The sequence below is a fragment of the Trichoderma gamsii genome (assembly GCF_001481775.2).
Source record: "Trichoderma gamsii strain T6085 chromosome Unknown Scaffold_3.2, whole genome shotgun sequence".
Classification (NCBI taxonomy): Eukaryota; Fungi; Ascomycota; class Sordariomycetes; order Hypocreales; family Hypocreaceae; genus Trichoderma; species Trichoderma gamsii.
Genome location: NW_020171340.1, coordinates 56,158 through 78,493, shown reverse-complemented (window position 1 = coordinate 78,493; position 22,336 = coordinate 56,158). Strand labels below are relative to the sequence as shown.

The 22,336-nt window shown below is 50.8% G+C and overlaps 3 protein-coding genes across 3 annotated transcripts; all 3 read left to right on the top strand.

Annotated features, from left to right (window-relative positions):
* Positions 1-6,055: 6,055 nt before the first annotated feature.
* Positions 6,056-9,850, top strand: TGAM01_v201039 (hypothetical protein; the record flags this gene model as incomplete). Its single annotated transcript, XM_024548674.1, has 5 exons — positions 6,056-6,624; positions 6,810-7,577; positions 8,518-8,976; positions 9,038-9,119; positions 9,191-9,850. The coding sequence occupies 5 exons, from the start codon at positions 6,056-6,058 to the stop codon at positions 9,848-9,850; spliced, it is 2,538 nt and encodes an 845-aa protein (XP_024406490.1).
* A 2,958-nt stretch (positions 9,851-12,808) lies between these two features.
* Positions 12,809-13,553, top strand: TGAM01_v201038 (hypothetical protein; the record flags this gene model as incomplete). The annotated part of the gene is made up of 3 exons (XM_024548673.1): positions 12,809-13,035; positions 13,259-13,354; positions 13,421-13,553. 3 exons carry the CDS (start codon positions 12,809-12,811, stop codon positions 13,551-13,553), a joined length of 456 nt encoding a protein of 151 aa, XP_024406489.1.
* A 4,331-nt stretch (positions 13,554-17,884) lies between these two features.
* Positions 17,885-18,492, top strand: TGAM01_v201037 (hypothetical protein; the record flags this gene model as incomplete). Its single annotated transcript, XM_018806719.1, has 2 exons — positions 17,885-18,080; positions 18,224-18,492. 2 exons carry the CDS (start codon positions 17,885-17,887, stop codon positions 18,490-18,492), a joined length of 465 nt encoding a protein of 154 aa, XP_018660012.1.
* Between the last annotated feature and the right edge of the window lie 3,844 nt (positions 18,493-22,336).

The window sequence follows — 22,336 nt, the reverse complement described above, 5'->3', positions numbered from 1 at the left end:
GCCCGCGATCCGTTTCAAGATGCGGGAAAACGTCGAAGCAGCGTCAGACTGGAGCCCCATAGTATTCACGGACTGTTAACGGACTGTACATGTAAGCGGCACACTCGCGATCCAGTGCGAACTGTTGACCCTCAGTATCCTAGTCGATAAATTGCGCACTGTATTCTTAATGGAATCTCAGCCATCTTCACGCACGGAGTAGAGTACTATTGTACTGGAACAACGAGAGGAGTGTGGCCATGAAAATCGCTCGTCAAAATGACAAAACTTTCCATGAGAAGCAGTTGCAATGTCTCAAACTTGGGCATCATTACATAAAGAATGACATGCTGGCGGGGGCGTGGTATGGAGCCGTGATATCGCTGCGGTTTTCTATACGACCAAGTCTGGGACGTCGCGCGCAGATGAGGAAATGGATGTTTTGCCAAAGACAACATCAAAGGCCTCGGCCGCACGAGCTTTCTGCCTATATGCCGACTGCTTGATTCAGGTTGCCGATAGTCGCCCGCATTGGGTGTCGAGTTTTATAGAGCGTGCATTTTGTACGACGTGACATGCGTGCATCATTGGTGAGGTCCGATACAAGTACCTCTGGGTAGCACATCCTCTTCGAGTTGTATATGAAAAAAAGCGCGCCATGAGTAATTCTTTGATCATAGATGGTGAGGCGTGCGCTTTAGACGATTTAGCCAAGGCCATCCTCTCCCTTCTTATTTTCGTTTACTCAACTGATCCCGATGACAGGATCAAGAGGAGAGCGTTGAGGTTGGTCCACGGCCCAATGATCGCCGTCGTCCGCACGAGACAGAATGATTGGGGGCGCTTGGAAGTGAGATGAAGGCTCCGATTGGTTACCGATCAGCCACCGAGCGGCTGCTGAAGAAACGTTGGTCGGAACGTGCAGGGCACGCAGTCACCACGACGCACAGTCTAATTTTGAGTTGAAAACACAAGCAAATCTTGTTGGAAATAGAACGATTGAATGGTCCCAAAACAGAGTAGAGGCACACTACGGGGGAGGCGGCTGCGAGTGATGATTCAGCTTCCTGACCTCCACCGGTTCTGAGAAGTCGGCTCGGCTCGTGCCCCCCAGAACTGATCGTCGACAGACCTTCTCTAGCTAGGAGGTCCTCTCGAGGCCGGCTCATCGTTGATGTTCAGGCACGTCGGTCAAAATTGCCAAGTCGATAGACACCAAATCTATTTGGCTACCATGCCCCGCAAGGCGATCAACTGGAAGATCTACCTCTACCACCACCCTGTCAATGTCACCATCGTGGTCTGTTCATCATTCGAGATTTAAAGTTGGGCATTGTTCGCCACCATGGCTGCCACGTTTCGAGCACGAATGCAGAGAGAAAAAATTTTCCTTCATCCTTCCAACCTTTTTAAAAAGGCTTCGTCCAATTGCACTTGCAATGACAGGTTCCAATTGAGTGCATTGATGGTAAGCCTGCCGTGCGTTGGCATTGGCGTTGGGATGGCAATATGAAGAAGTAGAGCCGAACATCGGGATCCATATATCCCATGTCAACCAAGCTTGGGGCGTTCAGTTAGGCACCGAGACGGCCGTAAACCAGAGCCTGCTGAAAATAGAAACCCAATCATAGGCATGAATCATCATTTTCTTAGCCGCCTGAGTCTACGCCCAGAAGGCATGAGAGGAGGAAATTTTTTTTTCATGGTGTTTGTGTGTTTTGCGCGGAGGCCTCGTTTGCCCTTATCTATATCACAGCTGCCTGCATTAGGAAACCGGCTGCTGCACAGTGCTGCAGAGCACATGTTATGTGCATTTGTGCCGAAGCTAAGACAAGACGGCAGGTTCACGGCTCGGCGAATGTGGTTTGCTGAGGCCACTCGATGCGCCTGCGATGGTGCCATGGGCGGATTGCCCTAGTCGCTGCCGGAAGTCGTGACCTGCGTAAGCGCACGGCCGGGGGGTGCGGCCATGGCTGATGGTGTGTGTGAGTGGATTGATACTAGACAAATGCTAAGAATTGGAGGCACTGTGTAGCCGACGTCTTTCTGGCTGTGGGAGATTCTAACCGCCAAAGAAAGCATACTCCAGTTAGCTACGCCGGTTCCTGGATGTTGAGGCGTAGGGGATTCGGAGAGAAGCGACCGCTGGTAATTATATCTCGTGGCTGGCTGTTGGCGATGGTGGAGGCTTGATCTCTGAGTGTTGACTTTCTAGGCCTGTAGCTCTTTTCTTCTTTTCTTTTTTGATTCTTTTTTTTTTTTTGTGTTCCGAGATGCTTTGCGCCAGGGGTTTGCTTTTGCTGTGTGTTGTTGTTATCATCCTTTTCCTTGTCTTTTCCTCTCTTTGCCCTTGTAATTCGTTGGCAAGGCCATTCCAATTGACTCCGTACGAGATGTTACCCCATTCCCAGCTCCATGTCTCCATGTCTGCTCCATGATATCCACAGCGTCTCCATCATACCGGCTGCCTTTATACCTGATGACAAAGAACCTAACGGAGCTCTGACTCTTCCTACCTCTTTGTCATGAAGTTGTACTTGAATGTACTGGCGCTGACTGTAATCTGGGGCCTTGCTCTTTTTCTACGCCTCCTTCGAATATTGGCCTTATGCTTAACGATTCCCCGGACCGGCCCAGCCGTATTTAGCCGACTTCTGTTGTGCAGCAGTTGTCGTCCTTGTTTACCTGGAAGAGGCAAAGCCGTTGTGGAAACTCGACGGGGAAAGATTGGCTCGGACATGCATATATCCCTCTAGAAGCTGCGTGTAAGAGGACAGTAGCACCTCGTATCTATCCAATTGACACGTATGAGCATGCTGCCATACGTATTACCACCTAATAGCTCGTAGAATGTTAGCATTGCTGCTGCTCGGTAGCTCTGTCGGCAGACGCACCTTGTCGGTTCCCAATAGACTCTCATATCTTTGTGTGTTGTCCAAGCCTATTTCCCCTCCCCTTCCCCCGCTTCGGGAACCCCTCATCCAAGCCGCATTTGGCCGCAAAGCCAAATAGAGAAAAACCCCATCCCGTACTTTTTTTTTGTCCTCGTCTAATTTGCCCCTCGAGATAGCAGGCGTAAAGTAGCGAGATGAGATGGGCTTGCTAGCAGATCGACGGATAGCTTTTTAGCTCTGTGAATACACGGAAAGTGAGGCCTTGCGGAGTCTCGTTGCGGGGGTGGAAACGGGGCTTCGGGGAGAAGTTGATCCACTTCGGCCTTGCGAGCATCGAGCGCCGGCGCAGTTATCGACTGGAGCGATTCAGGTGCGTTGCAGTCTGGCGCTTTCAAGCCACTTACAGTCATACCAGGCTCCGGTTTCGTGGAGATAGGGCTGGGGCTCTTATCAATTGCCAATGCCAATGTTCAAGCACGCATCTAACACGCATTTTATCTATTAGCTATCTCTTTGTGGTAGTGTTGACCCATGAACCTTGTTGATGGCACAAGCGAGGGAGCTGAAATATGATGGCGACTATTCTTCGGTTTCTCTGTCACTTTTTTCTTCAGCTGAATTGCTCACCCCTCGTTTCGCCTGCATCGGAGGGGCGTGAGCAATTGATTGCAAGTACACGAAGTAAATAAGGTACATGAAAAAAAAAAAAAAAAAAAAAAAAAAAAAGGCCAATGGCCCCCTTCTCAATGCAATTAATTCTACCGTGCATCTTCGCCAATCGAATCAATTTGCAGCATAGACGATTATTATTCGCTGCTCGCTGGACTTGACTCATAAACACGCCAAAGAGTTAATATTGATTAGCTATTTTACTGCTTGTTTGCTTCTGCCCAGGGCACGATACTGCGGAGTAAATTGATGCTGTACTACAAGAACATGCAGTGCCCTTCCACCTGCACTAACCCATGATCGGGATGGCGGTTGTTTGAATCAAAGTCGTACTCGTCTGTAATCCCAAGTCGCCCATTTCATTTCCAACGTTCGTTCCTTCGTCAGCCATACCCCCCTCCTTGACTGAATCAGGTGCCTCCGTGCGAAGAACGGGCTGGCGTTCGTCATGTGAGTCTAAACGCGTAGCACTAATGGCGGATGAGTAAGGACCGGTTCACTGCTATAGAACAGCTACTGTGCCATTAGCAGCGTGCTTTGCAATTCTAGCGTCGAAATTGCAATGGCCAGATGGCATTAACGGTTCGTGCTGGTGTAGCTTCCGACGTAGAGGCGTATTCAAGTACACAGTCCGTCCACTGACTTTGCCTGTCTGGCCAAAGTATCCTGTCGGAAGCCATGAAAGCCATGTACCAGCATCGATCCCCTCCGCCAACCCAACTTTTGTTCCAGAATTTCTACGCTCAGCCATGGCCCTGATAGGAGGCAAACTCTCATCCCTTTACGGAGGTGTTACGGGGGGCTCATCCGGTGAACAAGGGAGCATGATAGGGCTTGACAAGATATGACAGGGAGACACGCTGGCTGGCACCATCAGCGTCCCAGGGCTCTTCCTAGGACGTATCAGTACGTAAGCCCAAACAGCCCACTCGGCTCCCACGCTGCTGAGCTGGCTGGTGCTCCGTAGTAGGGAGGCCTGGCTTCGTTAGTGCTGGCGCTCCCTGCACGTACCGGTACATTGCTGGCTGTCTGTCTCTTGATTAACATGAAGTTGCAATTGGCGGCAGCAGATAGTCATGATGATCTCGTCAAACATAGTGTACTGTAGGCGACGGGAAATGGCAGTTGAGATGGAAATTACTGGTCAATACCGACAGCTACAGGCCTACACTCCCTGGCCCTGGGGAGCACAGCTTATCGGCACTGTACCAGGCCTGTAGCGTGCAGCAGTGCCAATATGGGATTCAGGCCTTGCCGTACGCTCTTCATCGCTGCACGCCCCCCTTTTCTGGCCTCAGCCCTCCAATTACTCCTTCAGATGCCTCCAGCATCCCCCTTTACGGCCTCTCCATTCGACCTGGTGATCAACCCGGGTCAGCGGGCCAATAGCCCAGTCAGACCTTGGCTACACCCCACCTTCGGGCGCGCGCGACTGCGAACAAAGACACAAGTGCAGACGAGGAGGAACCTGAAGCCAAAAAATGGAACATTGAAAGAAATGGAGAGGCGACCCATCGCTGTGGAAGCCACTGGAAGCACGGCCAACCAGGCCCGGCGCTCAAGCTGCCTGCCTGCCTGGGCTGCGGTGGCCCTCACCAGCCATTTGATGCTGCGCCCCACGGGCTGAACGTTTGGCCACAACGGCCACAGTGTGGTGCAGAACCAACTGGGGCGGTGCCTTGCTTTGGCTGGCTCTCCTGACTGAAGCGCGGCTAGGTACCTACCGGAGGGGGTGCTCTGATTGATCGATGAAATGAGAAGAGACGAAGAGCAAAGAGAGAACAAGGAGAGAACAAGGAGAGATTAAACGAATGAATGAAATCTGGCCCTTTATTTACTCTGTCCGTGCTCTGTGCCTGTACCGTGTCTTGTCTCATGTATCATTCCTCGTACTCTGTACTTTGTATTCGCGGCAGCCAGTGCCTCTCCGTACCGACCGCCCTCGGGAGGCGTGCGCGGTACCTGCTCCGTACTCCGTATTCCCCTCGCTCCTCCGTACCAGGTACCGCTGGTACTCATACTCGCTCTTCTTCTCGTCCGTAAAGTACCGCTACTCCTGCTAATGCCCGTGCTAATACACGCGCCCCCGCCGTGCCGCATCTACACACACTCACACACACTCCCTTGCCATGGCGCCGTATTGCTCCTCCCAAAATAATTATTTCTCGTTCTCACTACTTGCACCAAGATCCTGGCGGTTTTTTTTCCCTGAACTTTTTTTTTTCTCTCTCAACACCTCGACACCTACACGTGCTGAATACCAATAATCAATAATCATCCCGTCAAGCTTGACATTTGCTGTGCTGGACATCATCTACGATCCAAAGCGTTGCTGCTGAGTCCGCAACGGTCCAGCATCCTTCGTTCGTCCCTCAATCCTTCAAGCCCGCTCGGCAATGGCCTCCTCAAAAGTATGAGATGATTCCGTTGTCCGGCTTGGAGCCGCTGATCTGGCTTGTCCCGGCGCTGGCGAGGCTTCACTTTTTGCTGACATCGTTGTCCGTCCGCAGGAGATGCAGCCTTCCACGAGGCCATTGACTCACCAGCGTTCTCCCATGTCGAGCTCCGCATCCTCGGCCCTCACCGGCCGCCAGTCCCACGCCCGAACCAACTCGCACTCGCACTCCCTCCTCGCCGGTGCCCTCAATCCGACACACCGAATAACTCGCCGAAAATCAATCACCACCCCGGGCGCCAATGTCGCTGCTCTGGCGGCCGCAATTCGAGAGACTGAGCAGGGCGGCGCCATTCCGATTACAAGCGGGGGAAGGCGGAACACCATCACCAAGCACACCACCGTCCGGGCTGGCCTGGTTGACAGCCTGCCCTCACCGCCCGCCAGCCTGCCCAACAAGTCAGCGCTGCTGGATGCGAAGCGAGAAGCCCAGGAGAGCGCCATCGACGACGATTCCAACGAGCTTTCGAGCGACGAGGCGGCCGCCAAATTCGACCAAACCCGCATAAGACGAGCCAGTGACGGTCAACCTCTCACCAAGGATGGCAAGAAGAGCAACCGCGTAGAGGTTCGCTGCGAAACTTGCGGCAAAGGCTACAAGCACAGCAGCTGTTTGACGAAGCACCTGTTGGTCTCCCTCCCCTCTATGCCTTGTGATATGTGTACTTGCCTAGGTTTTGGGTGCAACATCGTCTTACCTCTCATCTCCGGCTTCCCTCCGGCTCCCCTCCCATTCCCTTCCCCTACCTCTCCTTCTTTACGCTGGCAAACATGCGTGTAGTTTGGGTTTCATTTGTTGACTCGTTGGCTAGATGGGAACACACCCCTGAGTGGTCCTACACCTCCAAGTTGCTCATCTCAAAGCACCAACAGGTACAGCTGCTTGAAGCCGCATCTGTTTTGGTCGCAATGAACGGCAACCCCGACGAGAGATCAGTCACTCCTCCAGACTCTGCCAGGGACTTTGCGAGCGAGCCAGAGACGGCATTGCCCGCTGCTTCAGGCTACTCGGAGCAGGCTGATGGTCGGAGCTCCGCTGATACTACCCCACCGCCGACTGCCGAGGACGGCCCTACTTTTGATACCACCGCTTATCGTGAGAAGCGCTTCAGCTCTGGCAGCATCTTCTCACGAAGCTTCCAATCCCCGCAGCCGCAAAACCCTCTCCTTCGCGGCAGCATTCCCAACCTAAACGGATTCGACCACGTTCGCAGTGGTAGCATCGATCTGCAGCCCGATGCTATGATTGGTGAGGACGACCATGAGTTGGCCGCCGCTGTCGAGCTGTTGAGCTGCAGCTTTGGCAGCAACAATGGCTCGCGAAACGTTGTAACAACAGTTGCTGAGGACGCACCACCTGTGCCCCCCGTCCCAGCCCAATTCCTGGACCAAGCTGCATCCTTTGTAAGCACCGGCTTCATCAACAGCTTCCCTAGCAGACAGCCAGAAAGCTTCACCCGTGGTGAGATGCGCCGCGGAAGTGAAGATGTCAAGATGGAGGACAGCGAAGACGATTTCGACATGCGGTCTCGCGCCCGCAGCGACGAAGATGACGACGGAGTTTTTGGCCGCATGGAGGAGTAACTTATTGGATACCTATGGGACGGAGCAATCTTCTTGGGACTTCGAATCGTTAACGCTTTTTTTGTTTATATATATTAATGTGACCCCCGGAGTAGGATTGCTCTGGAATGAATTATGGATATCACTTATGGGATGGAAATCGGCGCGACCTTTCCTTTGTACAACGATATACTCGATGGAACTGTATTGGGGGTGGTTCTGCTCCGCTGTCGAATCTTCAGCACCAAGGAGTGGAGGGCCTGTCTGGACGCGAGCCATGTGCTGCTGCAAGGTCTAGAATGAGATTGCTTCTCCACGAGGTTAAAGTGAGGATTTAACGAGGCGTCGAGCGTACACTCGAAGAAATTCTGAATAAAAACACGACGTTTAAAAAGAAATAAAACAAAAAAAAGACATCACCATCACAGAAGCCAATGCCATGGTACAAGAAGCACACGTGCACAGTGACAATGAATGTTAATGCATAATTTCTGTCTTCTTGAACGACTGCCAAAAGGTAGACCAAATCTAGCCAACAAACAACAGATAACTGGTGACTGCCACGCGATTCACTTGAGCAGCGGTAATGATGAGAATGGAATTTCTCGACCTTTGCCGTGATTGATGTGGAAAGAAAAATTTGATGTAGACCCTAGCAGCAGCGAAATTGAGCTCTAGCTGGGATGAGAGCTCCATCCAGAAATTGCGGGGACCTGGCAGCCCAAGGTTTGTTTCCCCAGCGACCTTGTCGTCACGTTTCCCCACAGCTGCCGGGCGTGGGCAGAGCTTCCGAACCCTCTCTCAACAAACACACAAACTGTTCTTGTCTGCAGCATTTAAACACTGATCCGCGACAAATATCCCGCTATAGCTGCGACAATTTGCTCAGCAGACTTTGTCAATCCTAGGAAGACGCGCGCCTCTTTCGGAATCACGCTGGCAGCTAAGCCGAGATAGCATTCTACTACCTACTGCTACAACCACTCCGACTCTGTCCTCTTTCTTCCCTCTCTTGAACAGAACAAAGATGCCGACGTTACGGCGAGCGCACAGAGGCGAGGCTGCACGGGCAGCGCCCGGAAACGAGGTCGCGGAGGATTTGATTGATGATACGGTCACACCGGAGAAGCCAAGAGACGGCAAGGCTGTCGCAAAGACAACACCGAAGCGTCGCGGTGGCGCTGATGAGGTCGATGATGTTGTCGCCACTACTCCCGCAAAGGATGGAGAGACAAAGGCGGCGCGCTCGGCTAGGATCCCCTCGTTGGTGGTATTCCCGCTCGTGGCGGGTATTAGCTTCATCACGGCGAGTCTCGGGTACAGCGTGGTGGCTGAATTGACAAACCGGGAGTTGGCGACGGTGAGCCGAAGCCAGGAGACGCCAGAGGAGATTTATATTCTTGCTGGCTGGAGGGTGTAAGTTGTTTGCTACTGTGAGGTACTTCTTCTTCTTATGCTAATGATGATGGCTGCTTAGGTTTGAGCTTGCGCTGAGTTGGTTCGGCGGACTGGACGGTTTGGATGTTGCGATGATGGATTTCCTGTCCCATGGACCGGCGGTACGTACAATTACCGGCATTTCCTACTCTCTGTTGTTTCTCTGGGCATGTGCTAATATGCGATGGCCTAGATCTACCTCTTGTTCGCATTTTACAACCTCAGCCCACAAACCGCCATTGCTGCCCTCGCCGTGGACGTCGTCTCTGCGTCGGTCCCCTTTTCTCTTCTGCGACCTTTTTCGGCAGTCCACAATCCATCTTCGAAGCTGCCTAACCGCGAGCTCATTGGATTCCCTCAGCAGCTGCTCACCACGGGCCTCTCAACGAGCATATACACCGTCATCCTGGCTCTGTCGCTGCGATTCCTGCTGCCCAAGATCTTTGTCCTGCACTTTGCAGGCATCCGCAGCCTCGAATCTGCATACGCGGCGTCTTACGCTACTGTGCTGCCCGTGACGCTGCTTTTCGGCGCCGCTGCAAGTACCTTCATTTTCCCGCCGTTTGCCACAGCTGGCAAGACAAAGGAAGACGAACGTGTCATCAACTTCGACCCCGTTGAGGCCAGTCTTGGAGAGACTGTGTGGTGGAACTTCTTTGGTTATACGACCAAGGCCAAGGTTGCCATTTTACGCACAGCGATGACTCTACTGGTCACGGGAGTCAACACGTACCTCTCTTGCGCCATGACCATTCCTGGCGTTGAGCAGACCGGGGCTGCTGCATATGCCGCGGTGTGGGTGTTTGCGGCTCTATGCACAGGCCTAGGCCTGGGATTCGTGGGACGCGATTAGGGAGGGCTCGAGATCTCTCTGCAATGAGAATTGGTAGGCAGAATTTTGGGTAGCTGGAGGTGCTAGGCAGACAGGTAAGATGTAGACCGCGCTTGTCTATGTCTGTACGCTTTTGCGCCTTTGAATTTGTCTGATTCTGTATTAGTACTGTACCCCCTCCTTTTTTTTTGCCTAGGTGGTGTCTGGGAATCTGTTTTCTTTGCTGTCTTTTGTCCTGGTTTTATTCTTTTCTGTTTCTTTCCATTCTTTCTTGTACTTCTTTTTTTTTTTCCATTTTTGGTATTTACAAGGGATAATTGGTGGAACGCGCTTTCGGATTCTTGGTTTCTTGGTTATTACTGTATCTAGGTAGTCTTTTTGCTTTTTTTTTTTTTTTTTCTGGTGTAGCATTGGGGAAACGGGTTATGTTCAGGGTAGTAGTAGTAGTTGAGGTCATGTGGTATGTGATGTATATTTTGTCTACATCAGGTAGGCTGGGCATGAAGAAGGATTAAAAAAGGTATTAAACGCTTATAGGCAACTGTGGTGGATGGGGACGAATGACGCAAAATGGGGGGAATTTGGATAAGGATGAGATAGTCAAGGATAAAAAAAACCATGATAACATCATTTATTTCCTGAGGAGGGAGGATGAGATGGCATGATGGATGACCTACTAGTATCATGAGCGTATGAGTGAGTGTGGTGTGTGAGTAAGCCGGCGACACGATGCATTTGTATAAGGGCGAGAGTGTGAAATCTCATAAGAAGAAGCCGCCCGAGTTTTTCCTACCATTATTCTTTGGATTGCGTTCCAGCTAAAGATTAAACTAAAAAAGGGCTACTGCTAACTACCCTAAATCAATCATCTCTCAAACAATTTTTTTTGTCTTAAATGCCTTACCTGAATGGTGAGGCTAAATACCCATGGAACTTCGGGCTGTGGAAAAAGGAGTGAGTGATTCAGACTGAAAGGTTGTATCTGCAACTGAGACAGAGATGCTACATTGTAGGTAGAAACAGCCGGCAAGGCGATTCCGGAAGTGTATATGTTGCCTATACGTACAAATATCCGTATAGTACAGTAATGAAAAGAAAAACGGGTATTATGAACCACTTCTAGATAGCGTCAGCCGCGGCACGGCATGTATATTAAAGTATCTTGTAGACATATACCGTACAGCTCGACCGACTACGGGGTACTTTGACTCTTTTGTCCGTCTCTTCTCTTCAGCCTCACAGGGGATAAAACGACAATACTACTACAATACGGACATTGATTAGCACCATTCATGCCGTCATCATCGGTTTCCGGCGGGGTCACGCAGAGCGCAGAAGGCAGCCCATCGGTGATGGAACGAGGCTGCAGCGCCCAGCTTGGGGCGTTATCACAGCACCAGCCCCCGGGAGGAGGCAGACCGGGTTTGCGGGAATGGTGTTGACTGGGTCACCGAGACGAAGACGCAAGGTTGATTGTTCCCGCCTAGCCAGTGACGCGCCCCCGAGAAAACGGCCCCCAAATAGGGCTAACCTTTGCTTCTATATTGGGCCAGAGCTGAAACTAGCACAGATCCAGCTCTGCATGGGGTCGGGGCTTGCATGGCCTCTTGCATATACTGCACGTGTGAAAAGGCTGAAAATTATGGGAACGGGACGAAGCAAGATTTGATCGCTGAACCTGGTAATAGGGCTAGGCTCGAGGAAGGAGGGGGGAGGGGGTCAGAACCTGAGCCTCGGGTTCTGGCCATGCGAGCAGCCTGCCACGTTGTGTAGCACCGCTAATAGTTGGCATCTCGATGGGGACGCAGCCCGGTGTGCTAGGTGTGCCTCTCTTCTCTTGAGTTGGCTTGCGATGGCTCAACCATTGTCTAGCCCACAGGCTTGAGAAGGGCTCGTAGCCTATGTGACCCCCTTTGCTTTTTGTCTCAGAGAGAGGGGGAATCATCAACAAGGAGCAGGGATTGAGGGGTTTTATTTTGTTAGTCAAGATTGAGAGAGAGGGGAAACGAGAGAAGAGGAGAGGAAAAAAAAATAGTTGCACTGGGGACCGAGATTAGCACGTATTACTCCGTATACCCGTTAGAACGGGCTCCATAAAAAGACCAGGCGAGGATCTTGGCTTTAAGAATTCAAACAGAAACCGCATGCCACCTCTTGCTGGGTGCTCTCCCCGTGGCAGCAACCCCGTCACTTACACCAAGCACCAGATTGGCCTTGCCAGATTTGCATGCCCTGATTCCTTCGTCTAGTCTCCACCGTTCGCTCTGCAACCGCCTCCTCTTCCTAGGCCACCCCCTCCTGCGGAGTCCGACTGGGATATCCTGAGGATTCCAATAATTGCTTTGTGAACGCCCTACCTGGCCAATATTACCACGCTGCTTGCTTCATAGAACGCTATCGAGCTGGGGGAGGGTGAGCAGTCACACAGTCGGTGCGCTTTCGCGTCATATCGAGCTCTCCCATGACAAGGGCGTTGTAAGGCGGCGAGACAGACGAGAGACACAAAGACGGTGAATAGGGCAGGAATCGTCATTCTCACCTGTTCAGCTGTTCATCCAAAAACGGTGAGCTGAATAGACATGACTGGTGCTGCAGGGGTGCTATCAGGCGGCGGAGACACATCACAACAGCCTTGGATCTTCTGACTGCTCCGGGCTGCTTCTTCCTCAAAGGCTGCCCTCACTGCTGCGTTCGCTCAGCGTCCGGGACAAGTAACATCTCCATTCCGGCACGGGAGCCTCGTCCAACACCCAGTTACACGCTATCTGACTCGATCGTATAAGATGCCCACGATCTGGCCTTTCAACTGCCGTAATTGTCAAGACGCCTATCATTGACAGATTCTATCCGGCTACCGCTCAACAAGGAGTGTGAGCACTAAGCCTCCAATATACCCCAAGCCAAAGATTACTCTGCACGCTGTGTAGCCCTTTCGTGCCTTGCTCTGAAGGAGGGTTCTTCAGTTGCCCTTTCACGGTCATGTCTGAGTACATTGCCTCTGGGTCGACGTCAGGATACACGGCGCCCAGAAACCTGAAGAGGTGCAAGAGTATGAGGAGCGAAGAAGAAATCAATGCACAAGGCCCGCTTGAGGTGACTGGCTCAATAGAGTCAGGACGCGGCGTCAACCTCCAAGGAGACGTCTCCGTCAGAGGAAATATCGATGCCTATGGCAATATCACCGCAAAGGGGACAATTAGCTGCCAGTAAGTTGCCACGCTGATTGAAGCAGCAAGAGAAAAGGGGCGTGTGGATCAACCGAGAGGCAGTATAATCAATAGAGCTGACTTTTTTGGTCTTGAAAAGGGGGCAAATCAAGGCATACGGCAATATCTTGCTAGATGGCTACCTAGCCTGCCGGTGAGTAGCTCCCTGAGTGTGCACGCGCAGACATGTTATGATTCGGTCGCTAACAGAGATTCAACGCAGTGATAAGATCATCGGATATGGAAAGCTGAGAGTCGAGGGCACCCTGGAAGGGGACGAGCTCGAGATCTGGGGGAACCTGATCATCATTGGCTTCCTGTAAGATTGATTCCCAAGCGCCAAGGCCGAGCCACAGAGGCACCGCAGCTGACTTGACAACCATAGAAAATGCAGACGCCTGGTTCTGTACGGCTCACTGACTCTCATTGGGCCGGATTCCACCTATTTGGTACAGGAATCTGAAGAAATTGCGGGGGCCAAGCTGATGCGGGACTCGGAAGCAGATTGGGATTGGTGAATGGCACGGAAATAACTGATATCCCGGTGGATGCGTCTTTTTCGAATCCGGTATGAAGTACTTTTGTCGTCCTGCAGCTCTGGAAATGAGAGAGCCTCCAACCCACTTGGGACGAAAGCCTAATGAAGAGCCATATAGACGGTATAGCTATGGTTGTTTGTTATTGTATTTTTTGGAATTATTTTTTAGACTCGGGTTGCTGCGTAGCTTTTTTGAGAAGAACACATCTCTAATATGCAGAGCATATTGAAAAAGCAAAGCTCGATAAAATAGGGTGATCTCGCAAGCTAGGATCTTATTGAGATTGCCGCGTCAGCAACAATCTTACCGACTGCGGGTATGCAAGGTCTCTGCAGATGATGCCCGCGGCATGTCCCGAGTAGGCATGTCGAACCGCTGCAAAGGCCTTGAACTTGTCGATCAACCGTGGTGTAGCCAACACTGTTGATCGCAGTGCAAATGGCAGTTTTATTGCGAATGTGTCGCATTTTGCATGGGGCATGATTTCTTTGGCTCAGGAAGCTGTAGTCGCCGCAGCAGCTAGAAGGATAGCTCCGGTTCCGCGTGCAGGATTGATGACTCATCCTGCTCAGTGATAGGCTCTGGCTGTTTACATAATCCATGTTTTCGCGGCGCTCGGGCTGTTTTCTCCCAGAGCCGCCAGTCTCCAAACTGGGGCCAAAGCGAAGCTACTAAGCCATCCCAACGCGGTTTTGGCAAGTCGTGACACGCCTCGGCCAAAAAAAGCGCCGCCAAATGGACGCCCTTGAGTGCGAATATCATCAGCTTGAGAACCTCTGATCTGACCCGGCGCCAGCTGGGAAGTTGCGGCGCGCGATACCGGTGCCAAAGCCGCACTGCCAAACATGGCGACTCCAGCTGAGCCCGCCGCGGTCCCCCAAGCCGATCTCGACAATGAAGATGTTGTCTCGCCAAAGACCAAAACTGCGACGTTTGAGCTTGCTGAAGGTCCTTCCATGGGACCGGTGAGCAGCGTCCTCACGGCACGCGCAGACCCCGATGCGCAGACGACCGTTACCGATTTTCTCGACTTCACGGAATACCTTCCTGCCGACATGATTCGCTCCCTGACGTTGATTGGCAAGCTGGACGAGAGATATGCAGATGCATCGCACAAGGTCGACGACTTGACGACGTTATGGGGGCAGCTCCCCGGCTTGCCGGCGCATGAGCGCCCGTCTCCGGTGCAGCTGCGCGCTGACATTTCGGAACATTTAAACCAAGCTCTGGATTCGAGGATTTTTGCCCACGCAGAAGCAATGAGGATGGCAGAGAATGTGAATCGTCACTACAACAAGGCGACGGCGCTCCTGTCCAAGCTTAAGACGATGATGGAAAACTATCCCACAGAAGATCAAACACCTGCCGAGCCGAGATCGCCTCAAATGACGAGAGCGAAGCTGACGGTCAGAGCTACGGGAGAGGACGGGCAGAAAGTACGACGGTCTCGAGTGCCCCGAATTACAGTTCCCGGAGAGGTTCTGGCGCCGTACGAGATTGAGTACGATACCTTTAGCGACGACAGCGATATCAGCTCCGACGAAGAATCTGAAGCGCCGGTCATTAACCGCAGAATTCAAGTCCCGACGCCTCGGATTAAACTGGTTAGCAACAAGAGCCAAAAGTCTTCAGGCCGTTCTTCACGCGGGCAATATGCCACGCCTGCTCTGAGTGCTGCGGCAGCTGCGAATGCCGCTGCGCTGCTTAATCCTCCACCGGAAAATGCCGTCATCGGCAGTCCTGATGCGCCTTGGCTTCAGTTGACGCAGTACGAATTGGCAAAGCTAAGGAAGCGGATGAAGAAGAACGCTACGTGGACCCCCAGTGAGACTATGATTGCACGAGAACTCAAGGCTCTGAATCGTGGGCCGGACGCCTACAGGGAGGCGAAGAAGAAGGCAGAGGAAGAAGGCACAGTGTTTGAACCGACGGTCCCAACGCCCATCGTTGACAACGAATCTGGGACTCGACAAATGCCTGCCGGTGCGATAAGCGTCGATTCGTTGGCAGCTACCGAGGTGCCTACTAGCAACCGAGGAATGAAACTCAACGAGGCGAAAAAGCTTAAGCGAGAGCAGCTGGCGAAGCTTGCGGCTGAAGAGGCCGAAGAGTCTGCCAGAAAGATGCAACAGGCAGCAAAACTATTCCTGGGTGGCAGTTCGACTTCAAGCATGACGCCCGAGACGGCTAAGAGCCCAGGGTCACAGCCAAAGCCGCGAAATAATTCCAGATCTAAGCGCAAGAGAGATGCTGATGGGGAGACCAATGGTGATACGGCGGCAGCAGGGACTCCAGCCGGACCACCATTACTAACGGTAGAAGGTGGTGAAGCGCCATCGTCATCGCGGCCGCCAGCAAAGCGCACCAAGACTGAGACACCGGTCCCACCGCCGCTGCCAGGCATGATTCCCCAGAGCAGCTCGGCCTCCTCCGACAACTCTGCGCCCCTAGCTGCAACGACATCTGGGGTAGTTGGCGTTATTCCCCAGTCGGAGACTCCCGTCCCCATACCAATCCCCCCTCAATCTTCCGTCACGACTCGGTCAGCAACGTCTCCAGCACCAGGCTCTAATCTAGCCAATGGCGCAGGAACAGTCACCGTCACCACTCCTGCGCCTGTTAAGACACCGTTTGAAACCCCTGTCCCCCTTCCTAAGACGGAGCAAAGGGTATCTACTACACCGATTCCCCCGCCAACGATTAGAGAGCTGCCCGGGCGAGAGGCGAGCAAACGTGAGACGCGGGGAGAGGCTGCGAAGCGATCACAGCAGCTACCGGCGTCCACGTCACCTCAGCAGCCGCAAGACCAATCGGCAGCTCCTGAAAACCCCACCAAGCAATCGTCATCACGCGGTGGCACCCCCAGGTTAACGCCTGCCCCAGAGTCGCTCCCTCGCCGGCCCGGCTCGCGAGGCAAGGCGGCCAGCCAAGAACCGCAGCCGTCTTTGGCCGTTGATAGATCTCGGCGTGCTAGCACGGCTCGCAATACGCCCGTTCCTGAGCTCAAGCAGCCCAGCAAACGGACTAAGCGCCCAGCCCCCGGTATTGTGAGTACGACTAGCAGCGGCGGTAACAGCGCCGTTGGCAAGCGGAAAGCGGCGCCGAAGAAGAAGGCTCGTGCGACTAAAAAAGACAAAGGTCAAGTGACGGAGGAGATGGAAGATGTGGACGACGAGGGCAACCCCATTGACCCTAACGAACCACGGTACTGCTTGTGTAACCGAGTGAGTTTTGGAACAATGATTCAGTGCGACAACGTTGATGTAAGTCTACATTCTATGACCCTATGATGCTCTCTCTCTTACTAGCGGGTCATCATCTCCGCGGAAATACATGCCCTGAGAAATAGATGCGCTGACAAAGGCAAGCAGAATTGTAAACAAGAATGGTTCCATCTCGAATGCGTAGGCCTTTCAGAAATCCCGGCGAGAACGACTAAGTGGTATTGCCCGGATTGTCGTAAACTTCTCAATATTGGAGAGAAGGGAGAAATCAATGCCCGGGGGGTGAAGAAATGAATTATTTAATTTTATCCTTTTTTCTTTTCTTTTTCAACCGGTTTATTGCTACTTTGTCAATGATTTGAAGCATGGTGTTATGAGGACTTTGAGATACGATATACTTGGGACGGAATACAAAGGGGCTCTATTTCGAAGCGGGCGGTTAAGTACTACCATTTCAAGCAGCCGTCAGAATATGATTAAAGGGGATCTGTTTTCCCTTTTCATTTTCATTTTTCAAAGTATAATCCAGTGATGACGATGTTTGTACATGGCAACCGATTTGCTGTTACTATAGCGCAGCTATAGATGAAGACGAAGAAGAAGAGCATTTGAAATGCGCAGCCGATCCGTCGGAACCGTAGCCGACATTAGAGAACTTGCCGCCAGAGTACGGATGGATTCGGCTCGAAGAGGGCCACAAGCGGGTAAGGGACCGCAAAATGGGCATGTACAATGTGTACTCTAAAACGTTTCCAGTATAGCGAAGATATTATCGCCGCCGGAGATGTTTGATGCGCACCTACTATTGTTGCAATACACCTATTACCGCCGACGGAATGAAGACTGGTTGGCGGGGAGTTTTGAGGTGCTAATACATTGATCCGTTTTGCTGACATACAGGCGCCTAAGCCGCCTTGATTACCAAGACTTCAGCCAGACAAATAAGAAGTTCCCTCTACATTGAGGATATATAGAGCTCCAGTGTTAATGACGTTCTCAGATCAAACAAAAATCACATCATCAATATATCGACTGCATTAATTGTTTTCTCATTCTCACAGTCTTTGAGAAAAGCAAATTAAGAAAATGGCTGGCTCCGTCAATGCGCAATACATTCCTCGATACCCGGTCCATGATAGCCTTCCCGATCCCGAGATTCGGACGTTCATCACCAACTTTTACAGAATATCCGACCAGCAGGACTTGAATGAGCTGTGGGTTGATCAGTTCACCAAGGATGCGCAAATAGCTGTTGGGCCTGCGAAGGCGATTGGGCGAGAGGGTCAGTATTTATTTCATCTTTATTTATTTTTGGCATTTTTTTTTTGCTTTTCTTTCTCATATATCATTTGCTGGCGTATTAAAAATGAATTGCCTCAAATTGAATATGCCATACTAGCCCAAATTACTGACGAGAACAAACAGACATCCGCACAATGCGCAACGGAATGTGGTCGGTGGTACAAGAGAGGAGCCACACTGTCCATAAGGTCTTCCCGGGGCAGTTCAGTGAATCGGCAGACAGCAAGCGGGAGTGCGAGCTGATGCTTTACGGCGACGTGTCGTATAAGACCAAGGACGGTGCCACAAACACTGTTGCGTGGGCGGGACACGGGACTGTGAGAAAGGTGCAAAACGAGGATGGCAACGAGGAGTGGAAGTTTGCTGCGTATTCCGTGTATATGCTGAAATAGAAAAGTAGCCTGCATGGAAATTACCATCAAGTTTGGATGCGCTTCTCCTCGTACATGTGAGGTAATATCAAGCTGGTGGCTAGCATTACCCGCCCTACTTTGGGTTGCTTGGTGCACAAGTCGTGTGACGTTAATTGCGCAGTTATGCGTCGATCCACAGCTTCCGAGAGGCTTCATTCATGTTCACCAACGGTGTTTCAAGTTGGAGTGGGAAACAGCTCCCAGTGCTACAGACATGTTCACTCCGAGTCGTTGCCTGCTACCCATGTTTACTTAACGTGCTGACGTTTTTGGAAGCCGTTTTTGCCTGTATGTAAGCCTCTCCGATAAGAAGTCCCTCTAGGAATTTTGGTTATCGGGAAGCTACATACACAGGTCGCGGTGCTTATCAGAGACAAAGGGCGATACGATACGGAGTGTTCCGGAGTCTAGTGTGAATCTCCGTCTAGGAGCAGCAATGATGGAACATGACGATACGAGACGAACGAAGAGGGGCAAATGCCGCCTTTTTGCCGTGTTCCTGCGTGTTTGCTGTCCATAACTTGTCTAGAGCCTTTTCCCCAGACACACACACGCACATACACCCCCAGTGGCGATCCCGCGGCAGCGTCACTGTTCCTTGCATTACGCCCTCAGTACAGTACGAGATTTGGTTTGTGCTAGCTGTTTATGTTTTTTTGGATACACGCGGCAAAAGAAAAGGACGCGAGAGAGGGAATATGAGCAGAAGGGGCTAAGTAGATGGCTTTTGATTTTATTTGTTTGGCCGTGGGGGATGTTCGTCCATGGCGTAGGAGGCACCTATCACCTGACAGCATGTCACGGAGCATTTTTAACGTGTAATTTCCTTGCTAGTTGACTACCAGGGTAATAGTGCCAGTGCACTATACTAGGTTGACGACTTCATCTTAGTCCCTCTAAAGGAGAGAAGCAGTAGGTCATAAAAATAGCCATGTTCTTCTTCGCGATTCTATTGATGCCCATTCCAGGGCCATGGGATGGACGTGCCGACTGCAGAGTACTTGGTGGTACTAGCTGATGTGCTGAAGGAAGGGGGTGTGAGCAAGTGTGGCGCAACAGGGCCAGTCTATTGCATGCTGATACGCAGCCTGCTCCTTGCCGCTGTGAACGGCACGGACAAAGGAGACGGGAAGCTTATCGGCGTGCAGCACGCCTTGTAGCCTGTCTGCTGTACCTTGGCATGTATTCCTCATACCAAACCCAATCGCCCATCGCTATCATCGCCCATCTGATAACGGGGAACTCTCACAGCGGCACTGATAAGGACGACGAGGAGAAGGAGAAAGGAGAGCCGCCGTTTCTTAGTCATTTGCCGGGGCTCAATGAGAATCATGGATCTCATCCCTTTTCGGCGGGGACGTCATTTTGGCACGGCGGATGATGGGGGATGACGCGCCGGAGCCGGTCACTGGTCTGGTCCTGTCTGGTCTGGTGAGGTGGCTGAGGCAACTATCGTTAAGGCTTTAGTGGTTGACAGGTACCTACCTTACGTAGTTGAGCTGATACCAGCCCTCAATTCCATTCTTCGACATCTGTCACTGCAGCTTATATACTAGGGTCAATGCTTATAGGTCTTTACGTAACTTGGGTACACCAGCACATCATCGCTCAAATCCTTTGTCATCGACTTGTCCCGGGACAGACGGAATACCTGTAGGTAGCCAACATGTATGCTACATATGCCATCAATGCTATCAATCACAAATAACAAAGGGAATGCCTATTCAGCACCCCAACCCTGCTATCCAGCACCCCAAAAATATTATAAAAATACTTAAGTAATTATTTATAATAAGTATATATAAATAAAAGGTATATAAAAAAATCTATTATATTTAATAATTATTTAAAAAAAATTAAATAAAATTTTTTACTTAATATTTATTTTATAAATAATATTTTAGAAATAATATTTAAAATATTAATAATAATTTATATAAATATAAAGAGTAAAGTTTTTAAAAGTATAATAAAAATTTTTTATTAAATATTATATATTTTATTTTTAAAATAAATAATATATTAAAATAATAATAAAATAATAGTTTTTAAATAAAATTTTAAATCTTTTTTTTTAATTTATTAAATAATAATAAAATAAAATAATAATTTTTATTAAGAAAGTATAATATTATTAATTAATATTAAGGTTTATAATTTTATATTCCTTTATAAATAAATATTTTATAAATTATTTTAAATAATTTTATATTTAATTTAAAGATTTAATTAAAAAATAACTATTAAAGATAATAAAAAATAAAAACTTTTATTTTATTGAATATAATATATATTATATATTAAAGTGTTTTTTTATTATTTTTTTCCTATCTTTTATATACTTATTTATAATTTAGTATTTTTTGGGGTGCTGGATAGCAGGGTTGGGGTGCTGAATAGGTACTCCCATAACAAAACGCCAAGCTGTGATATTCACGCTGCAGACGGCGCGGCGCCTCTTGGTTTCCGTTGGGGAAAGCGGCTGGCATCTGCCTCTAAACGCGCCGCCAGAACCCGAAGCCGCAGGGCCAGTCAGCGATAGGCACTGTACCGCGTGGCAGCCAGCCAGTTGCAGCGCTGTGATAGGCGCATTCCCTGGAAGTACCGGCGTGTACCTCCTGAAAGTAAGGTTAGCCACATCGCAGCTTACTTGGAGCGTACCTACATTAAGTGGTGTCTGGTAATCAAAGACACGAGATGAGGCTTGTGCCTGTATGTCAGAGCTGTTCTTGTACATGCACGGAGGGCTCCGCGATAGCAGATAACGAGGTAGCCTCGTACCCGGGCGCTCTTACATGCGTCCAGCATTCTGCAGTACATGTGCTCTGTGGGCATGCGACGTGCTTGGTTCATGGGCCATCCATGGCACGGCGGATAGGCATGGAAGCGCTGGAACTCGACACGTTCAGGTGTGCTGGACGCCCCTAGAAACCCTCCGACCGCTGGCCCGCCTAGCTGAGATTAGCGTGTCGCGAGCGCTGTTGCCCCTGTGGCCGCTGACCACAGGACCAGCGAGCGAGCCACCACCACTGCGGCTTGTGATGCGTGCGAGACGAGTACCGGCCGGTACCGCTCTGTACAGGCCCGGAGCAACGGGGAGTGCCCACGCCCCCTTCTGCCCCCCTTCGCAGAATCACGCCCCCCCAATAGCTGCTCCGGACAGCGGACCTGGTTGCTTCCCCCCCGCGTTATCAAGTCAGTGACGGCAGCGCCCCGGCCGTCGCCATACAAAGTAGGCGCACGTACCTGCACGTACCGCGCCAGCTCGCAGTGCGGTATGCTGTAATTGGCGGGCAGCCTTTCGACTCATCAAAGCTGCCACCCCCAAGGTCCTCTTGAGCAACAGCGGCCCTTCTCTCCATCATCTTTCTTTTACTTACATTCATCTGCACACAAACAAATCTCGAACAAATACAAGCTCAAACAGCACTCCAGTCTCTTTTTCTTTGACGAACCAGCCTTGCTCTGAATAATACCCGGTCTCTACTCCACGGATACCTATTTGCTTTGTCCTTGCTATTTTCCTATATCAACGATAGACTACGCATATTCTCACGAACTCCAAAAAACGAACCTTGTGGCTGCGCCATTCCCTGCATACCGGCCTTTTGTTTTTCACTTACACCAGCCTTTAGAAAACCAGTTGATTCTTTTGTTGCACGAACCAGCGTATTACTGCATCCTGCATCTTCCGTATAACTATTCTTGCCAATAATCTCTTCGTACTACTGCCTTCCTGCGTAGTAGTACCTACCTTGGACGCGAGCCCCTCGTCGCCGTCGATAGCCCCTCGTTCCCAACTTAGGCGGCCAAGCCCCTTATC